This window comes from Vicia villosa, unplaced genomic scaffold, assembly GCF_029867415.1.
Source record: "Vicia villosa cultivar HV-30 ecotype Madison, WI unplaced genomic scaffold, Vvil1.0 ctg.001128F_1_1_2_unsc, whole genome shotgun sequence".
Taxonomy (NCBI): domain Eukaryota; kingdom Viridiplantae; phylum Streptophyta; class Magnoliopsida; order Fabales; family Fabaceae; genus Vicia; species Vicia villosa.
Genome location: NW_026705494.1, coordinates 10,278 through 34,929, shown reverse-complemented (window position 1 = coordinate 34,929; position 24,652 = coordinate 10,278). Strand labels below are relative to the sequence as shown.

The 24,652-nt window shown below is 37.0% G+C and overlaps 1 protein-coding gene across 1 annotated transcript; it reads right to left on the bottom strand.

Moving 5' to 3' along the window:
- Window positions 1–8,566: 8,566 nt before the first annotated feature.
- On the bottom strand, window positions 8,567–9,160 carry LOC131633478 (uncharacterized). The gene has a single exon (XM_058904189.1). The coding sequence runs from the start codon at window positions 9,158–9,160 to the stop codon at window positions 8,567–8,569; it is 594 nt and encodes a 197-aa protein (XP_058760172.1).
- Window positions 9,161–24,652: the final 15,492 nt, after the last annotated feature.

The following is a 24,652-nucleotide window of genomic DNA, read 5'->3' as shown; positions in this document are numbered from 1 at the left end:
CATAATATCACTCTGTATCAGATGGATGTTAAGAGTGCCTTCTTAAATGGCTATATAGATCAGGAAGTCTATGTCCACCAACCTCCTGGTTTTGAAGACTCCAAGTCTCCAGAACATGTTTTCAAACTAAAGAAATCATTGTATGGGTTAAAGCAAGCTCCTAGAGCTTGGTCTGAAAGATTAAGTTCTTTCCTTCTGAAAAATGGTTTCACTAATGGACAAGTGGATACGACTCTCTTCTGTAAAACATCTAAGAATGACATTTTAATTTGTCAAATTTATGTTGATGATATTATTTTTGGAACATCTAATGCTACACTTGGAAAGGAGTTTGCCAAGTCTATGCAGGCTAAATTTGAAATGAATATGATGGGTGAACTCAAGTATTTTCTTGGGATTCAAATCAATCAAACTTCTGATGGAACATATGTTCATCAAACGAAGTATGTGAAAGAACTTCTGAAGAAGTTTAATCTTTCTGAAAGCAAAGAAGCCAAAACTCCTATGCATCCAACGTGTGTCCTAGGTAAGGATGAGGCAAGTAAGAAGGTTGATCAGAAGTTGTACAGAGGTATGATTGGATCTCTTCTATATTTAACTGCTTCTAGACCTGACATTTTATTCAGTGTTTGTTTGTGCGCTAGATTCCAATCAGATCCTAGACAATCTCACTTAACTGCTGTTAAGAGAATTCTGAGGTATCTGAAAGGTACTACTAATGTTGGTTTAGTCTACAGAAGATCTAAAGAATACAACTTAGTAGGATTTTGTGATGCTGACTATGTTGGAGATAGAATTGAAAGGAAGAGTACTTCTGAAAGTTGTCAATTTCTTGGAAGTCACCTAATCTCCTGGTACAGCAAGAAGCAAGCTACCATTTCCCTCTCAACAACAGAAGAAGAATATGTTGCTGTTGCTGGTTGTAGCACACAAATGCTCTGGATGAACAGTCAGCTAGAAGATTATCAAATATATGAGAGTAACATTCCTATCTTATGTGATAATACTTCTGCCATATGTTTATCTAAGAATCCTATCTTACACTCCAAAGCTAAACATATTGAGATTAAACATCATTTCATTAGGGACTATGTTCAGAAGGGTGTTCTTTCTTTAAACTTTGTGGATACAGACCATCAATGGGCTGATATCTTTACAAAACCCCTTGCTGAAGATAGGTTTAAGTTCATTCTGAAGAACATCAGTATGGATTTATGCCCAGAATGAGAAGATGAGAAGTTCTTACGTATGGTTAAGTTCTGAAATGTATTGGGATTATGTTTTTATAAGAAGTTCTGATAGTAATCAATTAGAAGTTTTGATCCTGTTATTACTAACGTTTCATTATCTAAGTTGATTCAGAATCTCTTTTAAAGTAAAACAGCTGTCACCAGTTTTTCCAGAAAACGAACACGTGTTCACTATTTTTGGACAAGCATGCGTGCAATTGAGGAGACGCCGCCCTAGGTAACTGTGCAAATCATGTCAATTTCTCACTTTATCTCTCCTAACGTCATATCTCATTAAATGCAAATTGATGTCATGTTTTTCTGTAATCATTTCGTTTAAAACATATTGAATTTTTTTTATCCATCCTTTTATATACCCATCTTCACATTCATTTCATCTTTTTGCTTTCTCTCTCTTCATTCATCCCTCTCCTTCTTTTCCTTTGCATAAACCCTAGTTCGTAACTGAATCCCAGTTTTTCACCATGACTCCTTCTACAAGTTCCTCAAGCCAAGCAGAAATGTCTTCTACTCATCTTGTTTTCAGCAAGCATGGTTACGCTCCATTGAAGACCTGTTCCATTCCTTCATCAGAAATGGAAGTTCTATGTGAATCTTCGGTAGATTTTGAAAATTAGAGATTACATGGTTTCAACAACAATGCTACTACAATAGCACAAGGCTGGTCAAACTACTTTGATAGATTGGTTGGACCAATTTATCCTGCATTAGTGAAAGACTTCTGGGCTCATGCAACGGTTACTCCAACTGCAATCATCTCCTTCGTGTTAGGGCATGAAGTTGTGATAACTGAAAAGCTGATTAGGAAGTTGTACAATCTGGATGATGAAGAAGGAAGTAATGGTCCTCTTCCTGGCAGAGTTTGTTGGGCACAGGTTGAGAGATAAATATCTAATTCTACTGGTATTTCATCTCATCAAACTGGTGTGTTGAAGCCGTTCTACCAAGTTTGGGCTGAGATTATTCTCGGATCTCTCCATCATAGAAGGAGATCGTTTTCCTCAACATACATTAATCATGATCATAAGTATACTCTCTTCTGTATTGGAAGAGGCATTGAAGTCAACATCTCCAATATTCTTTTTCAGAATTTGAAGACGTATATTGAAGAGTCAAGAGATGAAGAACGCAAGAAGTATCCTGACATCATCAGAAATGTTGTTCCCTTCGCCAGAATGATTTCAGATATTCTGATAGAAAGTGACTTGCTGGATTCCCTAAGAACTATTGGGACGTCCAAGTTCTTTGGCGTCATTCAAGGGCATGTTATAAATGGTTTTGATCTACAAAGGTTGGAACTCATTAAGCAAGTAATTTCTGTTCCAGTAATCTTTCCAGATATTCTGACCAGAAGAACTCCGGTTGAAGGCTTTGCTTCCTTGTTTAAAGAAGAACTTAACAAGGCTGTTAAGCGTTATTTGGAAGCTTCTGTAAGAGCACAATCTTCTGTTGATCCTGCATGGATTCGTGGAAGAGTTCTTCCTTCTCTAGCTGACTTACAGAAGAAGGATCAGAAGAAGAAAGAAGCAAGGCTGAAGAGAAAGGCTCAAGAAGAAGAAGCCAAGCAAGCCAAGAAGCAGAGGGTCACCTTTCATCCTGTCAAAGTAAATTCCAAGGAATATCAAGAGCAGCGCATCAGGGATTCTTTCCGTGCTGAAAGAACTAGCAATTTTCCCAGGAAAATTTACTCACCTCCTTCTTCTGAACCTCAAACTTCTCTCCCCATTCCAAACAGTATCCAACCTCCTCCTTCAAAATCTCACAACACTTTTACCATACCAAATCCTCCCCAACCATCTCTTTCTACACCTGTTTTGAACCCTACTCCACTAAATGTCTGTCTCCCAACACCTTCTGATATCCCATCCTCATCAAACCTCCCCACAGATATCCCATCATCATCAACCACAGCATCTACACCTTCTCTATCCCATCCCTTACCTTCCAGAAAATCCAACCCATACTGCCTTCTTTACCCTGACTACAAATTCACCTTCAACCCTCCTGAACCTGAACCTCATATCTTCCTTGAGCTGTTCAAACATGAATTTGTCTGTAGGATGGACCTCTTGAGAGATGCCTTCTATAATGATCTTGATGATGTTTCTACCCGAAATCTTTGGAGAAGCTTTCGACAGGATTTTCAGGTTGAAGCTATGAAAGTCTAGAAGAGACTAGTGGCTGTTGCACTTGGTTATGCTGGATATCGTCTAGAAGTTGATGATGGTGTATACTATCATCCCATCAGAAACAGGAGAGTTCTTGAAGAGAGAATGTATGTTGATGAGCTGGATGGCAATCCCTGTAGGGACATTGTTGTTTGGAGACCTAAGTATCCAATTCTGACTGGAGACTTCAAGTGGCTGTTTGACTTTCTGAGGGAGAATCCTTCTGAGAAGTCCCCAAATATGGTCATTCCAGAAGTTGTTTATCCTCTAGAAGTTGAAGGTCCTACTCCACCAAGGAATCTTGATACCATTCTTCAAGCACTTGAGAATGGAGATTCTGATCTTCCTGCTCCTGAGTATGAAGAAGATTCTTATAGGGAAGAAGCTGGTGCTGAAGATCATCCTGCTGGGAATATTCCTATTGAGGAAAATCATGATGATGATCAGACAATGGATGTTGCTGTTGAGATTGCTGTCCCTCTGAACAGAAGTTGTGAAGCTTCTTCTGGTGAACCCTCTCTTCTGGTGAAGACTCTAGAGGTTATTCAGAAGAATCAAGCTGATTTGGCTTCTCGCATGGACAAGCAAGATGATATCAATGATGAGTTTCGCTCATTCATGGTGAAGCAGGCTGAGAGCAATGCTGGGATTCATGACATGCTGGCCAAGATTATGTCTAAGCTAGGCCCGTCGTAGTCTTTTGTGTCTTAGTTGTTTCCTTTGTTCTTGCATCCGTTTTCTATGCATCTCCCTTGTATCTTCTGATAATCTTCTTTTGGAAATCAATGAAAATTATCTTCTTTTCTTTCATATTGTTTGTTTTTCATCTGAATCTTTTATATTTTTTGATGTTATGACAAAAAGGGGGAGAAAATGTGATAAATGATCTGATTTATATTATCAGTTGCTGGGAGTAAGTCTCCACATTTCTAACAGAATTTGCAAGTTCTATGTCTTTAAGTATTTTGCAGGATTGAAGAAATTCTAAAAAGCTCAACATGAGAAGCAAAGATATGAGGAAAAGCAATTATATATAGAAACAAACTCATGGAAATTGAAGCAAGCTGAGTGCTATGAAGCTTCAAGATCAGAAGCAAGAAGGAAGAATGTTTTGATATTCTGAAGATAGAATATGCTCTAACACATTCTTATTCCTTATATGTTCGGATGCATGTGTTTGTTCTTAATATGCTCTGAAACATTATTATTTATGCTCTGATACATACTATATGTTCTGATACATATTTTATGTTCTGATTCATTCATGCTCTGACTTTTGTCGTTTAGCTTGTTCTGTAACATTTCAGGATGTAGAGATGCTCTGATGATGCTCTGGTACATTCAACAATGTTCTGATACAATCTAGCATGCAATGATTCAAGAAGAAATTCAAAGCTCTAAAGCTGTCCTATGGAAGCAAGAAGCAGAAGCTATGAATGTTCTGAAGATCTAAGCATATGTGATCGTCTCAACTGAAGTGGAAAATACTCAGGGAAGTCCTTTATTTATAAATTTCTTCCAGTATTAATTTCAGGGGGAGATTATTTATCTCAGGGGGAGATTGTTAATCTCAGGGGGAGACATATTCACACACTATGTTTATATGCTTATGCTATAACTGTGTAATTGTCTTTAGCCGTATGATATTCTGATTGCAAATTCATATCATTTATATATGTTTTTGTCATCATCAAAAAGGGGAAGATTGTTAGAACAAGATTTGTTCTGATCAATATTCTTAGTTTTGATGATAACAATGTATATGAATTTTGTATGAGATAATGTGGTACTCTAATCCTATGCAATTTCCATTTCAGGAATCACATAAAGAGTATGCACAAAATCAGCGCAAGAAGCACTGACTCAGAAGGTTCCGCATGCAACATCAGAACATGGTCTGGAAAGACATCAGAAGATGGTCAAGCAGAATCAGAACATGGTCTATGGAAGCATCAGAAGAACTTGAGATCAGAAGCAGAAGCACTAAAGTCCTCATGGTATCACGCTAAGAAGCACTTCAAGGTCAGAAGACAAGAAGATGCTCTGCACCAAGCTGTTTGACTATGATGATATTCAAACGTTGTTTACACAAACATCAGATCAGAAGCAAGTACAAGATGGCAGGCTACGCTGACTGACAAAAGGAACGTTAGAAGCTATTAAAGGCAACGTCAGTAGACACAGCGAAAGCAAGGCTCGAGGTAGTTGACAAAAGAGTGAAACATTAAATGCAATGCTGTACGAATCACGCAAAGCATTAAATGCTCCCAACGGTCATCCTCTCAAACGCCTATAAATAGAAGTTCTGAAGAGAAGCTGAATACAACACTTTGCGCAAACTTACAGAAACGCTGTCAAATTCAAAAAGCTCTCAAACTTCATCTTCAACCTCACTACATTGCTGTTGTAATATCTTAGTGAGATTAAGCTTAAACTTAAGAGAAAAATCACAGTTGTGATAATAGCTTATTAAGAAGCATTGTAACTCTTATAAGAATTTGTTTACATTAATTTGTAAGAACTAGAGTGATCAGGTTGTGATCAGAATACTCTAGAAAGTCTTAGAGGGTATCTAAGCAGTTTGTTCCTAGAGTGATCAAGTTGTGATCAGAATACTCTAGAAGACTTAGAGGTTATCTAAGTGGAAAACCATTGTAATATTGTGTGATTAGTGGATTAAATCCTCAGGTGAGGTAAATCCCTCCAAGGGGGTGGACTGGAGTAGTTTAGTTAACAACGAACCAGGATAAAAATCATTGTGCAAATTGTTTTTATCTTACAAGTTTTAAAGCTACACTTATTCAAACCCCCCTTTCTAAGTGTTTTTCTATCCTTCATGTAGCGTTTCCGCTCATCTGGTATGTTAAAAGACCTTTACAAAAAAACATACGCATAGAGTGTGTTAGTATAAGTAATTTAAACACATTACCGTCAAGATAATATCAACAACCATATATGATACCTTAAGCTCAACCCAAAACATATCTTTTTTCTCGTCCAACTCTTTACTTTTCATATTCCATTTAAATATGGAGATTGGAATATGCATACGAACAAGTGTACCAATGTAGCTTGTCAACTTTGCAGCATTAGTCCCAATTGCTTGGTTATCAGGATTCCATTCTATATTATATATTAATCCTTTGTCTCTATCACGAATGATTCCCTTCATAATGGGGATGCCTCGTGCAACTTCTCTTGCTGAAGTACCAGCTGAAAGATTTGTATCTGGAGCATCTCTATCTTGTGAGTTTTCTTGATTACTAGCCATTTGACATGTATAAAAATAAAAATGGATATAAAAATGAAATGACAAATATAAAAATCTATACAAATTCACAATGTTAGTAAGTTCATCACTTAACGATTAACAACAATGATGTCAAATTAACGAAGTATGCACAAACGATATCCAAATCAAACAAACTAAAGCACATTAGTACACTATTACTATTTAAACATGTATACAACTCAAATTGAAATCAAAGTAACTATGTAGAAGTAAATCGGAACCGAAATCGGTGAAATCGGAATAAGTGTCAAAAAAAGAAATTTGTCGGAATTGAACGAAATTTACATGGCTATGGTAAAACATTCTCACGGACTAAAAAATGAAGTCGGTTTTCCGAAATTTAGACCCTAATCCCGAATTTTCATTATGGACAGAAGCAAAACCGATAAAAAACAGTCCCGAAATGCAAAGAGAAGTGCATGAGCAGCTCCGGAATCGTCAAAATAGTATAGTTACATGTAAAGAAGTTGACAAACGGATACATGGTTCAAAAGTTATGTACAAAACGAGAATATGCACCAAAATCAGATATTTGTGTCATTTTCCGATTAGCTCGAGTTTTGATGTTTGGAAATTGTTTAGAAACTATCTTGAACTCATAGGTACATGACACAAACTTTAAATGACAAGTATTGTAACAATCGGCGCAAAATTGAAAAAAACTATACAAATTGAATATATATATATATATATATATATTTAAATTTTATTGAATGATATAGGCTATAATTATTCTATTACCTTTTTCACTAACGTCTCTTTCTTTTCTTGGCAGGAATATGTTCTACGCGTCTCTGAAACTTCGCGTAATCAAACACCAAAATACGCTCGAGAACCCCAAAATATGACAAATTTGCAAATTTCGGGTTTAAATCATTCGCACTTGATATATGCATTGCTTCAGCTACGAAGGTAACACCACTATTTTGCATAGTACTTTTATCATCCCGTTCTTTGGTATAAAATGTGTATCCATTAATTACGTATGCGCTATAAGAAAACACAACTATACTTGGACCATATGCTAAACATCTCAACCTTTCTGTTACTGAAGCAGGATCTGAACGATACTTTGAATAAATATGTTACTTAAACCACGGTATGAAACTTCAATTGTGCTATCGTACTATCCAATTCTCATTTCTATTCGGATTTGTGGCCTAGAAAATCATGATATTGTGAGGTTTTGTGGCCTAGAAAATCATGATATTTACAAAAACCTCTCTTCTTCCGTTGTTCTAATGGATTAATTTTGGTATTAGGAGGCACTATCATTGGACCATCTTTTACTAACAAATAAAAAATCTCATCACATTTGGTTACATCAAATGTGTAAGTTTTCTTAGGGAACTTATCACTCTTTTCGGTTTCGACTGGGTTCTTTCCATTTGAAGGGGTAAGCATTTTGCAAGAATATGGTGGTGCTTCTTTAAATTCATTCAAATCTACTTCACATTCTTTGAAATCATATGGATCATTGAAGATCTCTGGTTCTTCTTCCTCGGCTTCGACGTAAGCCACCCTCTCTGTCTTATAATTCTTACTAGCTCTGGCCTTTTCAGCTTTCAATCGTTCGACCTGTCGAAACCTATCCGCTAGTTGGGCCATGTCTCTTAGATATTGAGTGTCTAGTTTCTTTCGAATAGAATAATCTAGCCCTCGAGCGGCCATTTCGACCAGTTCATGCTCAGGCACCACTGTAAAGTATCTAGATTTTAATAGACGGAACCTATTCAGGTAGTCATCTATTGGTTATGTAAACTTTCTTTTAATGCTGGCTAATTCTTTAAGACTTATCTTGGCTTGTCCCATGTAGAAATGTTTGTGGAACAACCTCTCCAGTCGAGTCCATGCATCTATAGAATTTGGTGGTAATGTCGTAAACTACGTAAAGGCATTTTTGTTAATGAACTAGGAAAGTATTTTATCCTTAGGTTTTCACTATTTGCTAAATCCCCTGTTTCAGTCAAGTATCTGGCTACATGTTTGACAGTGGATTCCCTAGTGTCTCTTGAGAATTTTGTGAACTTAGGGACCTTATAACCCCTTGCTAACTCTGTTTGCATAATGTAATCTGCCAAAGGGGATGTGTAATTTGGCCTTCGAAGTCCTGTATTCTTGGCATTTTGTGCCATAATTTTTTCAATCATGGTGGTCAGATTATTCTCTACCATCACATTATCTTGTCTAAGCCTATGGACTACTTCGTCTGCATCTTGATTTTTATTAACCATCATCACTCTCCTAGGTTGTTCTTCCTGTACCTCCTGTCGAATCGCTTGTTGTTCCAATCTTACCCCCATGTTTCTTTCGACAGCATCCTGCCTGGGTAATTGGTCCTGGTTAATGTTTGGTTCTTCCTCCTGGATTACTGTCTGATTTTGCCTACGTCGAACAGGCGCTTCAGGGGCACCAAAGAAATCTGCTATTCGCGCCACTTGCGCCGACATTTGCTAGTAGGTTTGTATGTTTTCTAGATTAGTTCTATTAACATTCTGGATTAGGGAGGAGAAGATAGTACTCATTTCTTAGGCAAGGACTCCTACCATGTCATGGTTACTAGCATCCATTTGTTGCCTAAATGTTGTATGATTTTATGTGGTCAATGTAGGCAAAAAACCTTGATTCTGGGCATTTCGACCTACATTATTCATACCAGAACCAGATGTTTGGAAGGGCGAAAAAATTGTAACTATTGGTTGTGTGTATGTGGATGTACTATTGCGTAATCCTGACATGAAGGTGGTTGGCATCCCATATTGAGGTTGTTACCTCCAAGGCCTAAAAGTTTCAAATCCTGGTGGCCTAGGGGTTGTAGATTGTGGTTGGGTTCTGGCAAATGTCAAGAGAGGCCCAGTTTGTGCATTCGACGATATGTCTGTTATGCTCGAAGTGAGGGGCATGCTTGTCGAATTATTTACGACCATGGATCCTGTTGATACAGGTATGGCCTGTGAACTAGGGATTTCAGTAGATGCATCAGTCGAACTTGCAATGACTGTGCATGTTCCCTGTGGGGGGCTTTGTTCCCCCTGACTAGTTGTGTTAACCATCCCTCTTGTGTACTTCCTTTTGGGTATTGGTTGGGTATTGTTGGCTATCTTACCACTTTTAAGGTTCATGAAATACTCACACAAGTTTCCCTCAAAAGACAAATAACAAAAGACAGATGTTTATAAGAAAACTATAGGTTTAGAACTTTGACACCGTTCCACTGGGCGTGCCAATTTGTTTACAATGATTTATGGTAAAACAACCGCTAGTCTTCCAAATTGAATATTTTGGTAACTTACAAGATCGACTAAATTCATCCTAGGACATGTGTCTAAGTTTAATTATTCCTATAGTTGGATTCATATTCTAGTGTTACTCTGTTTCTATGAAAACAATAAGAATTCTCTAAGCATTATGACTATCTAACAATGTAGATAAAGATGACTTCGACCACAAATTCTAAATGATTAGAATTTAAAGGTTTAAACTGAAAACTTAAAGGAAAGTAGAATAGCATATGAAAGTAAAGACTTTGACTGAAAAAGTAAAGGAAACCATAGTGTATATAAAGTATTTCGAATTGATAAAGTAAAATAACTTTGAAAGATAATAATGGTGTTTCTTATACGTACATTCTCAGTAAAACTCGTTTGTCTATGCTGGTACTTTGAGTGTATTTGATTGATTTTTGTACAAAATGAACACCCAGAATCCTAACATTAAGATCCATGTTTATATTAGTTCGACCCTAACGGTCTTTCTCTAACGAAATGCCACGTTGCTTTTTGCATGCGCTTCGATTCTCTAAGACTTCCACGTGTCCCTCTGTCTAAAATAAATTACTTTAAATTTCAAAACCTTCCCGCTCGAAGTGGTGAAGTGCGAGTAGCGTGGTTGTCAAAACGTATCTTCAAAATATCTCAAAATATTCTAAGTCTTTCACTTCTTCGACTTTGAAGACATTTTAACTTGGACCCGATTTTGACATAGTAAAATCTTCCTCGTATAAAGAAGCTCGAAATGGCCTTACAAAGCCACTCTCTATACCTTCTTCTTCGAAGCACAATACTTAGAATATCTTGTTTAGGCCTGTCAAAATCTTCAGCTAACAGGGTCGATGAGCGGTTCTCTTCTCCAAGTAGTGTGGATTCCCTGACATAATTGACAAGTGTTAGTTTTTCCTCCTGGAAAACAGTTTGGTATTTCCCCAGCAGGGTCAAGAGATGCCACTTTTCGTCAAAGAAAATATTTCAGAATCTCCCAGCAGATCGACAAACGATCCCCAGCGGAGTCAGTGAATGGTAGTCTCTTTCGGCAAAAGACAGTTCGCTCACTTTTTCAGGCAAAAATAACGAATAGCAGCCTTCTTCATGAAGACAGTTCGTTTCGCTTAAAGATTCCTCAACAAAGTCAGCAAATGGCAGTCTCTTTCAGCAGAAGACAGTTTGCTCACTTTCTTTCACGACAGGGTCAACAAATGGCGGTCTCTCCCAGTAGAAGACAGTTTGTTCCCCTAGCAATTGGCAAATGGCAGTCTTTCCCCAAGGAAAGACAGTTTGTCTGTTAAAAATTCAAGAGATCGACAAATGGCAGTTTCTTTAAATAGTTTGTCTATTTCTGGGATGTTTCATCCCCTTCAGAGTTAACAAATGGCAGTTTTCCTCCTAGGAAAACAGTTTGTTAATTCCCTTCAGAGTCGACGAATGGCAGTTTTCCTCTTAAGAAAAACAGTTTGTTGATTCCCCGGCATGAGTCGACAAATGGCAGTTTTTCCTCTTAGGAAAACAGTTTGTTGATTCCCTGGCATAAGTCGGTGAATGTTGGTTTTCACCCCGAAAACAGTTCGTCCGCTTTCAAGCAAAGTCATTAGCCCCTCAAAAGATCATGAGGCCATATGACATTCTTTCAAAGACGTCAAGTCAAAAGGAAAGATGGTGAAGTTTCTCTACTACCATCAAATGGCGTCTCATCTCCAAGTGCTGATGAGAAGTTTGATGAGGAAACAAACCTTTGAAGTTTCTTTACTACCATCAAATGGCGTCTCATCTCCAAGTGCTGATAAGAAGTTTGATGAGGAAACAAACCTTTGAAGTTTCTTTACTACCATCAATTGGCGTCTCATCTCCAAGTGCTGATGAGAAGTTTGATGAGGAAACAAATCTTTGGAAAATTTTCTCTTTATCTGAGATATTGTCCAAACACGACTGAGATCAGTTTCGAGATATAGACATCCGAAACAAGGGGGAGGTTGTTTACCTTTTTCTAAGTGTCAACACTTAGTTAAAGAAGATGGATTGTGCATTCTACACTGCCATCCATTCACCAGAGTCCACATCAAGTATTTCTAAAGGAGTTTGTCTCCTCATCCCCCGCCAAGTGCAACAACGGGATCAAGTCATGCAAGGATTTTATCAATTACAACATCTCAGGAGCGCCCAAAATTCGGGCATTCTTTGATATTTAAGTCTCTTTCACGCAGGAGAGGTCGAGATATCAATCTCTCTCCCTCCAGATAAAAGAAACTTAAATAGGGGCATCTGTCATACATAATTTTTGACCCCCCTGAGATGACATATCTTCAGGATTTTTATCAGGTCAAAGCAAGTACCCAGAGCAGTCACTTCTGTACTTCGTCACCTGAAGAGTCTGTACTTCATCAGAGGATCTTCAATCAAATCATTGCCAATCTGAAGCAACAAGCACAGTTGGAACTCAAAGTTGTTAGGGGGAATAGTGGTTATTGCTTTCAATGTAGCCTTTTCCGCATAATTACCATTTCCAACTTTTGTAAATACTCTATGGAATCACGCCTTTAGCTGATTACCATCCTATTAAATAAATTTGAGCCTTGTGCCCATTTGTTTGCAATTCTAATTTCTTTCAGCTTACAAAATGACGCCTTAATTGTGTTATTCGTTTTTGAAAAAAAAAAAGGGGGTTTTAAATGAATTTTACTTCACTTTTTCAAAATAAAAGCGAAACTTTCCTTTGAGTTGTGAACAACTAAAGGAACATCAACAGCTATATCCATAGGACGAATCAAGGATTATGATAGGAAAAGCTCTTCTATCCCCAGTGAAGAAGGTCTTCTATCCCCAGTGAAGAGGATTTTCCATCTCCAGTGAAGAAGTTCTTCCATCTCAATAAGGAAAAATGCTTATCTTCCCCAGAGAAGTTTAAAGCACGCAACACCATTCATCACCTGTGTTATCTACACCGTGTTGAAGAACATTTGCCAAGTATCTGGTTGTATTGCGACGTCGGTCCCTCTCCAGTATACACTTCATTGTCTGTCAGTATTGTCAGTATGCATGCTACATTCATGACATTCATCATTCATACATATTTGCATCATTTATGCATTCTTGCATTTTTCAATAATCGCTTGTTCAGGATATATCTCTCCAGTAGGTTGTCACCCATAAGCAGAAATAAAATCTTCTTTCTCCAGTTCCCCACTGAGATCATTCCTCGTGGAAGAAGGTTGCTTCAGTTTCTCCTCTCAAAACAAAGGAGAAAATCCCCATTTGAGTTCATTCCTCATGGGAACAAAGTCTTGTTTGACTGTTTCTTTCCAATTCATTCATGGTTAGAACTTTGTCTTTACCAAAAAATTCAAAATTCCGATTCTCCAAATAGAGTCAAGAAAAAATTGAACCATAAACAATCGCCTCGTCATCTGAGCAGTTTATGTTTCTTTCAAAAATTTCCTCTCAAGGAAATCAATCATGAAGATCATTTGACGATCAGGGCCTTATTACTGTTCACAAAGCTGAATAACCAGTAATTTCCCTAGCAAAGTCTCCAGAATCATTTTATCACTCGGCTGATAATTGATCATGTCTTCAGAACCACTATCACGAGGCTGGTAGTCGGTAACCTTTTGTTCTGGTTATATTATTAAACATGTCTATCCCAATGCTGATAGTCGATAATATTAACCGAACCTTTGAAATGTATTTACCTTGACAAGTCTATCACAATGCTGATAGTCGGAAATACAGTTTCATATCTTTCACCTTCGCATTATTAAACAGGTCTATCCCCATGCTGATAGTCGATAATGTCGATAGGTAAGCTTTTTCTTACAAAGCTATCATTCCCCGGCGAAGCATACACTTGCTTTCCCGAAAAAAAAAACGGATTCTCTTCCTAAAGCGGATTGAGATATCCTTCCCGATCTCTTTTCCCCAGCGGAGTCAGTTCTTGATATCCCTCGGTAAAAATATCTTTGTATCATTCGCAATTTTGGTATCTTAGGTCCAAAATTTGCGTCTTCTGATATTTAAGTCTCTTCCACCCTATCAAAACAAAGATTTTCAATCTTCATGTCTCAGGTTGAAGAAACTTAAATAGGGGCATCTGTCATACCCCAATTTTTGACCTAAGATACCACCTCATATCATTGCATATGCATCATTTGCATCTCTAACAAATTGCATAGTTTGTGTTTGCTACTTGTGACTCAGCAGGGATTTAATCAAGAAATCACTCATCAGTACAAGCAACAATCAACTAGGGTTTTGTTCTCCCTTCATCTCAAATGAATCATCTTCATCAACAATCAACATTTGGTCCACAGAGATTCATTTCAACAAGCTCAACAGCTTTGAATCGACCAAACTAGGGTTTTGACTGAAGACAGCATACTCTTGACTTTTGCTCAGGATTTGACCTAATGACTTGGGACATGACTTCAAGACCCCAAGTGCATCATTTTGACTTAATCCATTAGCTCAAGACATCTCCTACACAAGGATTGATCAACAGTGAAATTGCAAATCATCAGATTAGGGTTTTGAACTATCAGGGACTGAAATCAGGGATCACATTTGGGAAACCCTAAAAATCCCCAGGAAGTCAATCAAAGGTTTCAATCATCTTCAAATAATCCCTATGACAATATCCAATGAAGATTGTGTCTCAATTCAAGATCCACAGTCATCAATTTCATCAGGTCGACAATTAGGGTTTTTGACCTAATTCACTGAACAACTGACTTTTTAATCAGGACATGGTGCCACAACTCAAACCATGGCTCAATATCCTCTAATGCTCCAATATGATCCATTCATACCATTCATATGGTAAGGATAGCCTGTTTCATTTGAAATCTCCAGAAACGCGATTCGTCTGAAAAAGTCAACTGTACAAGATCACCATTGACTTTTGGGGAATTTTGGTCAACCATGACTTTTGAAGTTTTAAATCATCAATATATGATATGAGAAGTCATTTGATCAAGAAAAATCAAGAAAATCAATCAAGAATCAAAAAGTCAAAAGTTTGACTTTCATACTTACAAACTGAAAAAAACTTCCAACATGATAGTTGTAGATTTTGATCCAATAAACAACTTTGACACATATAAATTTTTTCCATAAGATCAACCATTTAAGAGATATGGAGCTTCAAAGTTGGCATCTTTGGAAAATTTCACTTGAAACTTCATTTTTCTCAAAGTTCATGGATCTTTTTCACCCACTTCCTTAAGGATCTTGAAGAAACTTTCAACTAGGGTTTTGAAGTGTGTAATATGAGCTTTCCAAAATGTCCAAGAGCATGAAAAAATATGGAGTGTAGCTATGGTTTTGAATTTTGCAATTAGAGGTCATTATGCATGAAATTACAAGCCATTTTCACTAAGTTCAATACTATATGGCCTATAATTCAAGCAATGACACACCAAAGCAATGATTGAATGATATTTTCTGATTTGAGATCAGAATGGAAAGAGATAAGAAGCTTGGCCAAAATAACCATGGTTTAGTTACTTTAACCATTTGCATTTAATGTGAAAGATTCCATTTTATCTCTTAAGCCAAATCATCATTCTTGATCAACTTGCAAGAGCTTTGTATTCAGAAACTTTGGCCTATAAATAGAGGTCATTTCCACTCTTCAATTCACACCAAAACCTCATAATCATAGGTTTTCTCTCTTCTTTCTTAAGTTGCAAGTTTCATGAGTTTCAAAGAGGGAGAATTGCAATTTCCATCTCTTGCAATTTCTGGCCAAAGTGAGGGTTCTAACATCTCATAAACATCAAATGTGATGTGTTTGATCCATCCACACACCCCAAAAACACCTAAATCTCAGAATCACTCTTCAACCACCATGTTTGCATAAAGAGAGCCTTATCATGCCAAAATTCACACTAGCCCATATCTGTCCAAGTTAATCATCCAAACACATTCCATATATCATATATGAGCTATACCAATCATCATCCATGATCTGAAACACCTCCATCATCAAATTCGATCCTCACTCCAAGCAACTGCAGATCGGGTCTCATGGATATGCTCAGATGAATTCAGTTCACTCCAAGCATCCAGACATGTTCCATAATCATCATTGAAGCTATCCAGATCATTGCAAAGCATCTGTAACACCTCTACTGAAGAATTCAATCTCCACTTTGGCCGTTTTTGAAGGTAAGCCTCATGAACTTCAAACTCATACTTGCACGCATCATAAATGAAATGTGAGCATACCATCTTGTTTCTGCACCTATGAGGATCATTAACCCTTAATCAATTGCATCTTAACTTGCACATACACGATTTTAGAATGAATCATAGAATTAGGGTTCTTCGTGTTCATCAGAGAATCAATGGCCTTAGGGTTAAAATAAATGAAATTAAATGCTATCATCATGTTCCTCGTCCAAAACCGAGCAAGATAGACCCTTTACTTGATCAATTTGGTTCAGTTTTAAGAATTTTCAAAATCAAATGGGGATGGTGTTCTTGGCGCCATTTTCTGTTCAGAAATTTCAAATGTTAATTTTCAAATATAATTAAATGGAGTTGTTATAGTAACAAGCTGCGCGCGCAGCTGGGTTGGCAAGTGTTTTGGCTGGTGAACACAAGGGCGTGGGTTCAAGTCTTAGTGAAGACAAAACCATTTTTTTAATCACTTATTTTGTTCATTTTTTTCACAAATTCATCCTTTAATTTAACCAATCAAATCAACTTATTTTTGATTCATTTTTTACACACCTCTTATTTAATATACATATTTTGACAATATCAAAAAAAAATCACAAAAAAAGATTTATTTAATATGCTTTTAATTAGGTTTAAAATGATACATTTTTAAGTGTTTTTAAATACTTTAAATATTGTTTTTCATTTAATTTTTAACCTAATCACTTGTAAATATTTTTTGTGATCAAACCCTAATCATTTAGGTCTTAATTGAGTATTAAAACTTGTTTTAACTTAATTAAGTTGTTTTCTTTCAAATTCAAATCGTTTTAAGACGAGCAATCGCGATTCTTTTTCAAAACGATAAACCACTTCTTTTTTTAAATCCTTTTTGATTAATCAATCGATTTTCAAAATGAAGTGGGGCCTCTCGAATATTAGAGAGTGTAAGTCCCATTTCTTTTCTTTTTGTACAGTTTTCGAAACAATAAAACTTCTTAACAAAATCTTTTCAAAACAGTTTTCAAATCATTTTCAAAACAACAAAACTCCAAAGAAACAAAATTTTTCAATATACCACGGGCCTCCACGTAGGTATAAGTCCCAAGCCCTTTTGTACATACCCATTCCAGTACATGAAATTAGGTATTTCATTGTACGCCTTTTGTACATATCTCAATCAATGTGTTTTTTTTTTAAAAACTTTGAATAACAAACCAAAAATGAAGGTTTCTTTAAATCTTCCCAAAAATACCATGGGCCTCCATGTAGGTATAAGTCCCAAGCCCTTTGTAAATACTTGTTTACATAGCTTTGAATAAACTCAAGTGGACCTCTCCCCGAGTGTGAGTCCCGAGCCCCCGTGTATACAAATGGATCATGCTTACAGGTATATTTCCTTCATAAACTCCATTATATACACACACTTTGTCATATACATAACCTGTTCATGTTTGTTCATGTTTGTTCATACTTGTTCATGTTTGTTCATATGCGTGATATGTGTGCTTGTTCAACTTAGTACAACACTAGGTTCCCCATAGCCTCCTATTGGGCTTCGTGCAAAGAATCTCCCTAGTTTAGGTTAGGACATAGAGTATGGTTTCCCGGTGAAATCGCTCTAAGAGCTCAAACCAACTATACCATGCCTCCCCTTGGGCTTTGTACAAACGAGTGACCCTCCCATAGCCTCCTCTTGGGCTTACAATGCAAGGACCCTGGATTGTCCCTCCCATAGCCTCCTCTTGGGCTTACAATGCAAGGACCCTCGGATAGCCTCCTCTTGGGCTTCGTACAAGGACCCACGGGCTTCTTATAAGCATCCCCAATATCCAAATCAAAACACCCTAGGAGATTAGACATTTTTCATCTCTATGATAGGAGTATCTCTTCTATATCATCACAAACAATCAATCAATCAAAATTTTTTGCCACAAGGCTGGCTAATCAATCAAACTTCTTTTTGCCACAAGGCTGGCTAATCAATCAAACTGTTTTACCACCGTACTGGATGATTAATCAAAGTTTTTGTCACAAGGCTGACTTCATTGAAACTTTTGCCACAAGGCTGGCTGATTAATCAAAGTTTTTGTCACAAGGCTGACTTCATTGAAACTTTTGCCACAAGGCTGGTTAAACAACAAAAAAACATCTTTCTCATTCTAAGCACCCTAAGTGGCATGGCCCCGGGCTTATAATGAAAAGATTTTCAAGCAAAAACAAACAGATGTATGTGATGATATAGATTAGATACATCTAGCATTAAGATGACATTTGTCTCTTATCCTTTGCTTCCACTAGCATAAGTGGGAACTACGATTGCTCTGACTTTCTCAACATCCCTTTGAGAATACGTAGGCACAAGGTCGTATCCTTGGCGAGCAAAACTTCTCTCTCAAACCACTCAAACCTTAGCACCCGTAGACCCCGAGCTACAGATGCTCTGATTCCCTCTAGGGGATATGTATGCAGAGGATCGCGATGATCTTTGCGAGCATAATCAAACAAACACCTTAGGTCCCACCTATTTCACAAGAACCTCCACCATAACAAGAATGGAATAAACAAAACAAAGAAACCTATAGAGTACTATAGATACGTTGGGTGCTAATACCTTCCCTTCGTATAACCAACCCTCTTACCCAAGATCTCTCCCCACTTTTAAGGTTATTGCAGCTTTTTTCCTTTTCCTCTTTTGGAAACAATAAAAAGTTTGGTCGGTACAAAAGAAAAATCATTTTTTTGAGCACTCGAGCCCAAAGAAGGCATCAGGTGTCTCATCCCGAAAAAAGACAACGATTTTTCGCCCGCGACAGATATCAATCTCTCTCCCTCCAGATAAAAGAAACTTAAATAGGGGCATCTGTCATACCCTAATTTTTGACCCCCCTGAGATGACATATCTTCAGGATTTTCATCAGGTCAAAGCAAGTACCCAGAGCAGTCACTTCTTCATCTGGCATTTAATCGAGGATGTTCAAAGACAAGAAAACTCAGGCAAAGGATCAATCAGTAGAAGGATTAGTCTCTAACATAATCATAGGACTCAAGAGCTTCATTTTCTCACCTATGATTGATTAGACACCCAGTCATCTGAGTATAGGTTTACTCAGGTTACCAGACTAGGGTTTTTGAGCCTATCAAGGACTAAAATCAGGGATCACCTTTGGGAAACCCTAAAAAGCCCCAGGGGATCATTCAAAGACATCAATCACCTTCAAATAGCTCATATGACAAGATCCACTGGACATCACACCTCAATTCAAAGTCTACAGTCATTATTTTCATATGGTCGACAATTAGGGTTTTTGACCTAATTCACCAGGATAGTTGACTTTTAATCAGAGGAATGGATCCAAAACTCAAGACATGATTCAAGAACCTATACTACCTCAATATAACCCATTTACATCACTCAGTTGAGGAGAAGATCTTGATTCTACACAAAAGTCCAAAATCTCACTTTATCTGGAAAAAGTCAACTGTATGGGATCACCTTTGACTTTTAAGATTTTTGGTCAAACCATGACTTTCAAAAATCAAAATCATCAATATATGGATATTAAAGTCATTTGACCAAAGAAATTCAAGAAGAATCATCAAGGAGCAAAAAGTCGGGAATTAGGGTTTTTGAGGGCATTGTGGGAACTCAAAATTTCACCTACACAACTCAAAAAACTTCCAACATGAAAGTTGTAGATCTTGCAAAATAAAACAACATCTTACATAGGAACTTTTCTCAAAAGATCAACCATTTAAGAGTTTTGGAATTTTGAAGCTTTAGGTTATAAAAACTTAGAAATTTTTCTAAGTGTTTTTAACCTAGTTTTCATCCAACTTTGGGCTCATTTTTCACAAATTTCCCTAATGATTCTGAAGGAACCATAAACTAATGATTTGAAGTAGATGTTTAGGGCTTTCCAAATTGTGTTCAACCTTCTCCAAATTCATTTTGAGCTAAGAGTTATGCTTGTTCAAAGTTGGCCTCATGAAGTGAAATTATAGGTCATGCCTCATTTTTGAACTTTGAAATTTTGTGCACATGACCTCATTTATGGATGCTACACGACCCATACCACATCTGAAAACATGCCATGCATTCATTTTCACCATAGCATAAGAATTGAGGAAGATTCCCAAAACAAGAACATGTGATTATGTAATGATTACATTTGGGAATTTATGGCAAATTGATGAATCACCCAAGGAATCTTCTCACCAACCAATTAGAGCTCATTTCTGTCTCAGAATTGTCCCCTAAGATCAAGAAAAATCGAGGGCTAGGGGATTGATCAAATGGAATCAAAATTCTCATCATTGCATAAGAGATATTTGCAAACTTCCTTCATGGCCAAGAAAACCAAATCAACCTCACTAAGCAAGCTCACTCCTCTGCAACTATACTGAACCATTTGCCTATAAATAGGAGAGCATACCTCAGTAGAAAAACACACCAAAGCAACAGAATTCTTGCTTTCTCTTTTCTTTCTTCATACTTAGTTTTTTCAAAGGTCCTTTGGCATGAAGACTCGGATTCTTCAAACCAAAGCTCTCTCTTTGAAAATAAGTATTCAAACACATTGAGGGAGGCATTTAGAGGTGATCCAAACCTCTGGAACACTTCTGGGCGTGGAGAATCATCATCTTCACCTCTCATTTGGAGCACTTGCAGTTGGAGGACCACAGAACAATTCAGGAGGTTCCAAGCAAGGTTAGGCATCCAGGCACGTTCCTCAGATCATAGTGAAGCTGTTCAGATGGCTGCAGCTCATCTGTAACTCCAGATTCATCATCCTCCATGTTCACTTGAAGCTCAAATCGAAGAAGTCGAGTAGAGCAATTCAGAAGGTTTGAGGACACAACAAGCATCCAGTTAGCATCACTGAGTCCCAAGGAAGCTTTTGGGATCATTCATACAAGCCCAGGTGCTCTCTATCATCCTCACGACCTCCATTTTCAGAGGTAAGTTTCTGAACTCCATCTCTTTAATTTAAGCACTCTTTGTGATAAAGCTCGATTCTATCTTGTTCAGCATCATCAGAGGATTGAAAACCCTCTATCATCATTCATTTATCTTTGAGTATAGTCATATAATTTGATTTTCAAATTTTAGGGTTCTTCACGTTTTTTAGTAAATTAGTTAGATGTAGTTAATATAAATTTGTGTTAGTTACATATTTAGAATCGTGAGTGAGTTTAGAACAAGTTTCATGTTTACACCTGGGCCATTGGTTGAGATTTGAGAGAATCAGAATTTCAAAAATGTTGGAGCTTGAGGTTGAAGACGAAGATGGAGGGTGGCGCCATTTTTCAAATCTCTGAACAGAGTTTATTTTATATTTAATGATATGTGTTTCATAAACGAATGAATAACTTGCCCCAGTGGTCACACATGCGCTCTTAGTCTCCTCATGCCCAAGGTCTGAGGTTCGAATCCCCCTCGCCTCAGACCTTTTGATTTTATTTTCTTTTTTGCTTCTATACACTTGAACACTATATGAATTGCATTGAAACCAGCTTACTATCACCACACGCGTGTTGGCTCAGTGGTGTTTGTTTTGAGTGTGTGACCTAGAGGGCGTGGGTTCAAATCCTCCAAGGGCCAAACTATTTTTTTTTAACACCCATTTTCTTTCATTTTTCTCACAAACTTCACACAATTAATTCACCTATCAAATTAAGTTATTTTCACTTCATTTTTCACACACTTATTATTTAATATATCTATTTTGTGAATAATCAAAAAAATCATAAAAAATATTATTTATTTCATGTATTTTTATTAGGTTTAAAATAGTATGTTTTTAAGTGTTTTCTTAAATACTTTAGATATATATACTCATTTTGTTTTAACCTAATTATTTTGTGGATAATTTTATGATAAAACCCTAATTGTTTAGGTCTTAATTAGGTAAAGAGCTTTATCTTTACCTTAATTAAGTTGACTTTTGTCAATTTTCAAAATTGTTTTCGATCTCCGATTAAACAAGATGATTAAGGTTTTCAAACAACAAAAACTTACATCATTCCAATCTTCATTTTCACTGCTTCACAAACAGTAAATAATCTCTGGGCCTCTATTAGAGTGTAAGACCCAACACCTTCTTTCTTTTCATAGTTTGTTTTACAAAACTGTATTTTCAAAATCTTCTTTCTGTTTTCAAAACATTCTTCTGGTATTTGAAAGGCATTATTCCCGGTGAAACTCTTCAGATACCTATGTGACCTATGTCCATCTTCACTTCTTCTATTTTCAAAAACCATTAACTGTTTATCATATATATTCAACTGTTATCCATCAATTGCTGGTAAGGCTTTGTACATACTTCTTCAAAGGTCTCCACTCCATCCAGGTTAGGCTTTACAAGCTTTCAATTTACAGTCTTTATTTAAATTACTGTCAAATATAGAACTGTGCATATATATATATATATTAGAACTACGTTTGAGTGTAAACCCTAGGACAGTTAAACTATATATATATTATAGGAATATGACCTAGGATTGAGAATGTCTTCCCGGTGAAGGCTCTTTCCTAATTAGAGATCTGTAGTTCAAACCCCCAAGATGAATTATTCCCGGTGAAACATCTTGGCAAAAACCTTAGAATCCAAAAAATAGGACACATCCACCCAAAGAGGAATTATTCCCGGTGAAACCTCTTACCCATTTGCTTAAAGCCAAAATAAGTTCAAAACTACATAGCTTTCTCTTTTGCTATAACAAGGACCCTCGATGACCCTCGATTAGCCTCCTCTTGGGCTTTGTACAAGGACCCACAGGCTTCTTAAAAGCATTTCCAGCTTCCTCTTGAGCTTGTATACAAGGACCCATCAGGTTTCTTATAAACATAGGAACAGGTCTTTAGTCACCTTTTAACATACCCTGGTGAGTTTCTTCCAATTAAAACCAGACTTTAAACAAGCTAAGTTTGTCTCAATTTCACATTGAGTGCACCTTTTGGAATGAGAGACATGGAAAGTCTCTGTCACCCTTATCTTCATCAATCTTCCTTAGCAGAGTCTAGGATCCATGTTTGCTTATCCTCAGCAAGTGTCAGCCTTCATCTTGGGCTTTAAACAAGAAGTCTCCACTAGATAATCTTTCTGCCATCATCTTAATAAAAACCCCTGGAAAGGGTTAGCCTCCAAATCATTCTTTCATCTTAGTCAAAACCCCTGGAAAGGGTTAGCCTCCATTCATTCTTTCATTTTAACAAAACCCCTGGAAAGGGTTAGCCTCCAAATCATTTCTTTCATCTTAATAAAAACCCATGGAAAGGGTTAGCCTCCAAAATCACTTCTTCAAAAACCAAAGATTCATTTCTCTTAGGAGATAATTTCCCCAAAAGAGTCAAAACCCCTGGAAAGGGTCAGCCTCCAAAAAACATGACAAAAATCAGTCTTTTAACAGACAATTTCTCCAGCTGAGTCAAAATCCCTGGAAAGGGTTAGCTTCCAAAAAAAATCAGTCTTTTAATAAATAAATTCTTCAGTAGAGTCAAAACCCAACAAAAAATAGTTAGCCTCAACCTTGGGCTTCATACAAGGCACCAAAACAATAAAACTCCCCTGTTAATAGTCAGCCTCAACCTTGGGCATTGTGCAAGGCAGATAATAGAGTCTCCCCAATAAGTCTTTCATCATTCATGTAGCCACAACCTTGGGCTTTGTACAAGGCAGATAAACCATATTTCATGTGTCAAGGATTCCTAACATCTAGGATCTTTTCCCATAGTGTCATCCATTCTCAGTTTATTTAAGAGTCTGCCACAACCTTGGGCTTCATACAAGGCAGAAAATAATATTTCCCCTAGTCAGAGTCAGCCTCAATTCTGGGCTTTGTACAGAACACCAAATAAAACCCATCAAAATAGATTTTCCCTAAGTAGAGTCAGCCTCAATTCTAGGCCTTGTACAGAACACAAAAATTCCTTGTAAATTAATCCCCAGTGGAGTTTTTTCTCCCAGAATCATAATAATAATCAATCAATCAAAAAGCCTCAAGCTTGGGCCTCATACAAGCCAGTTAAAAATCAAATCTTTTATACAGTAGATAGACATAGCTTATCTCTATAGAGAGATCTTTCTTCTATCTCACCACATTCAAACAAACAAACATTACACATTTCAATTTCAATCAAAGTCTCCCATTTAGGACTCTGAAAGACATGCTCTGGCACATCCCCAGACTTGTACACTTTCCCTAATTTGGACGAGCATCTTTCTTTCATTCAAGAGATACTAGCATACTTGCAAACACACAAGTAAGGTCACTCTCTTAATGAAATGAATCCAGTTATTCTGTCACCCCTTTAAATGTTTGTGGTGGAATAGTAGAAATACCTCTCTATAAAGATTACTTCATGTCTCTTTACTGTAAACAGAGATTTAATTCAAAGCTTCAACCTTGAGCTTCAAGCAAGGCACCCAAAAATAATTAATAATCAATTAGTTCCCCGAACTACATTAAGCTCTGACTTCCATTAGGGATATGTAGGCATGAGGTTCACAAGGA

Bases quoted from the DNA above. Each gene is read 5' to 3' on its own strand.
- LOC131633478 (XM_058904189.1), bottom strand. From the start codon at position 9,160: ATGTCGGCGCAAGTGGCGCGAATAGCAGATTTCTTTGGTGCCCCTGAA.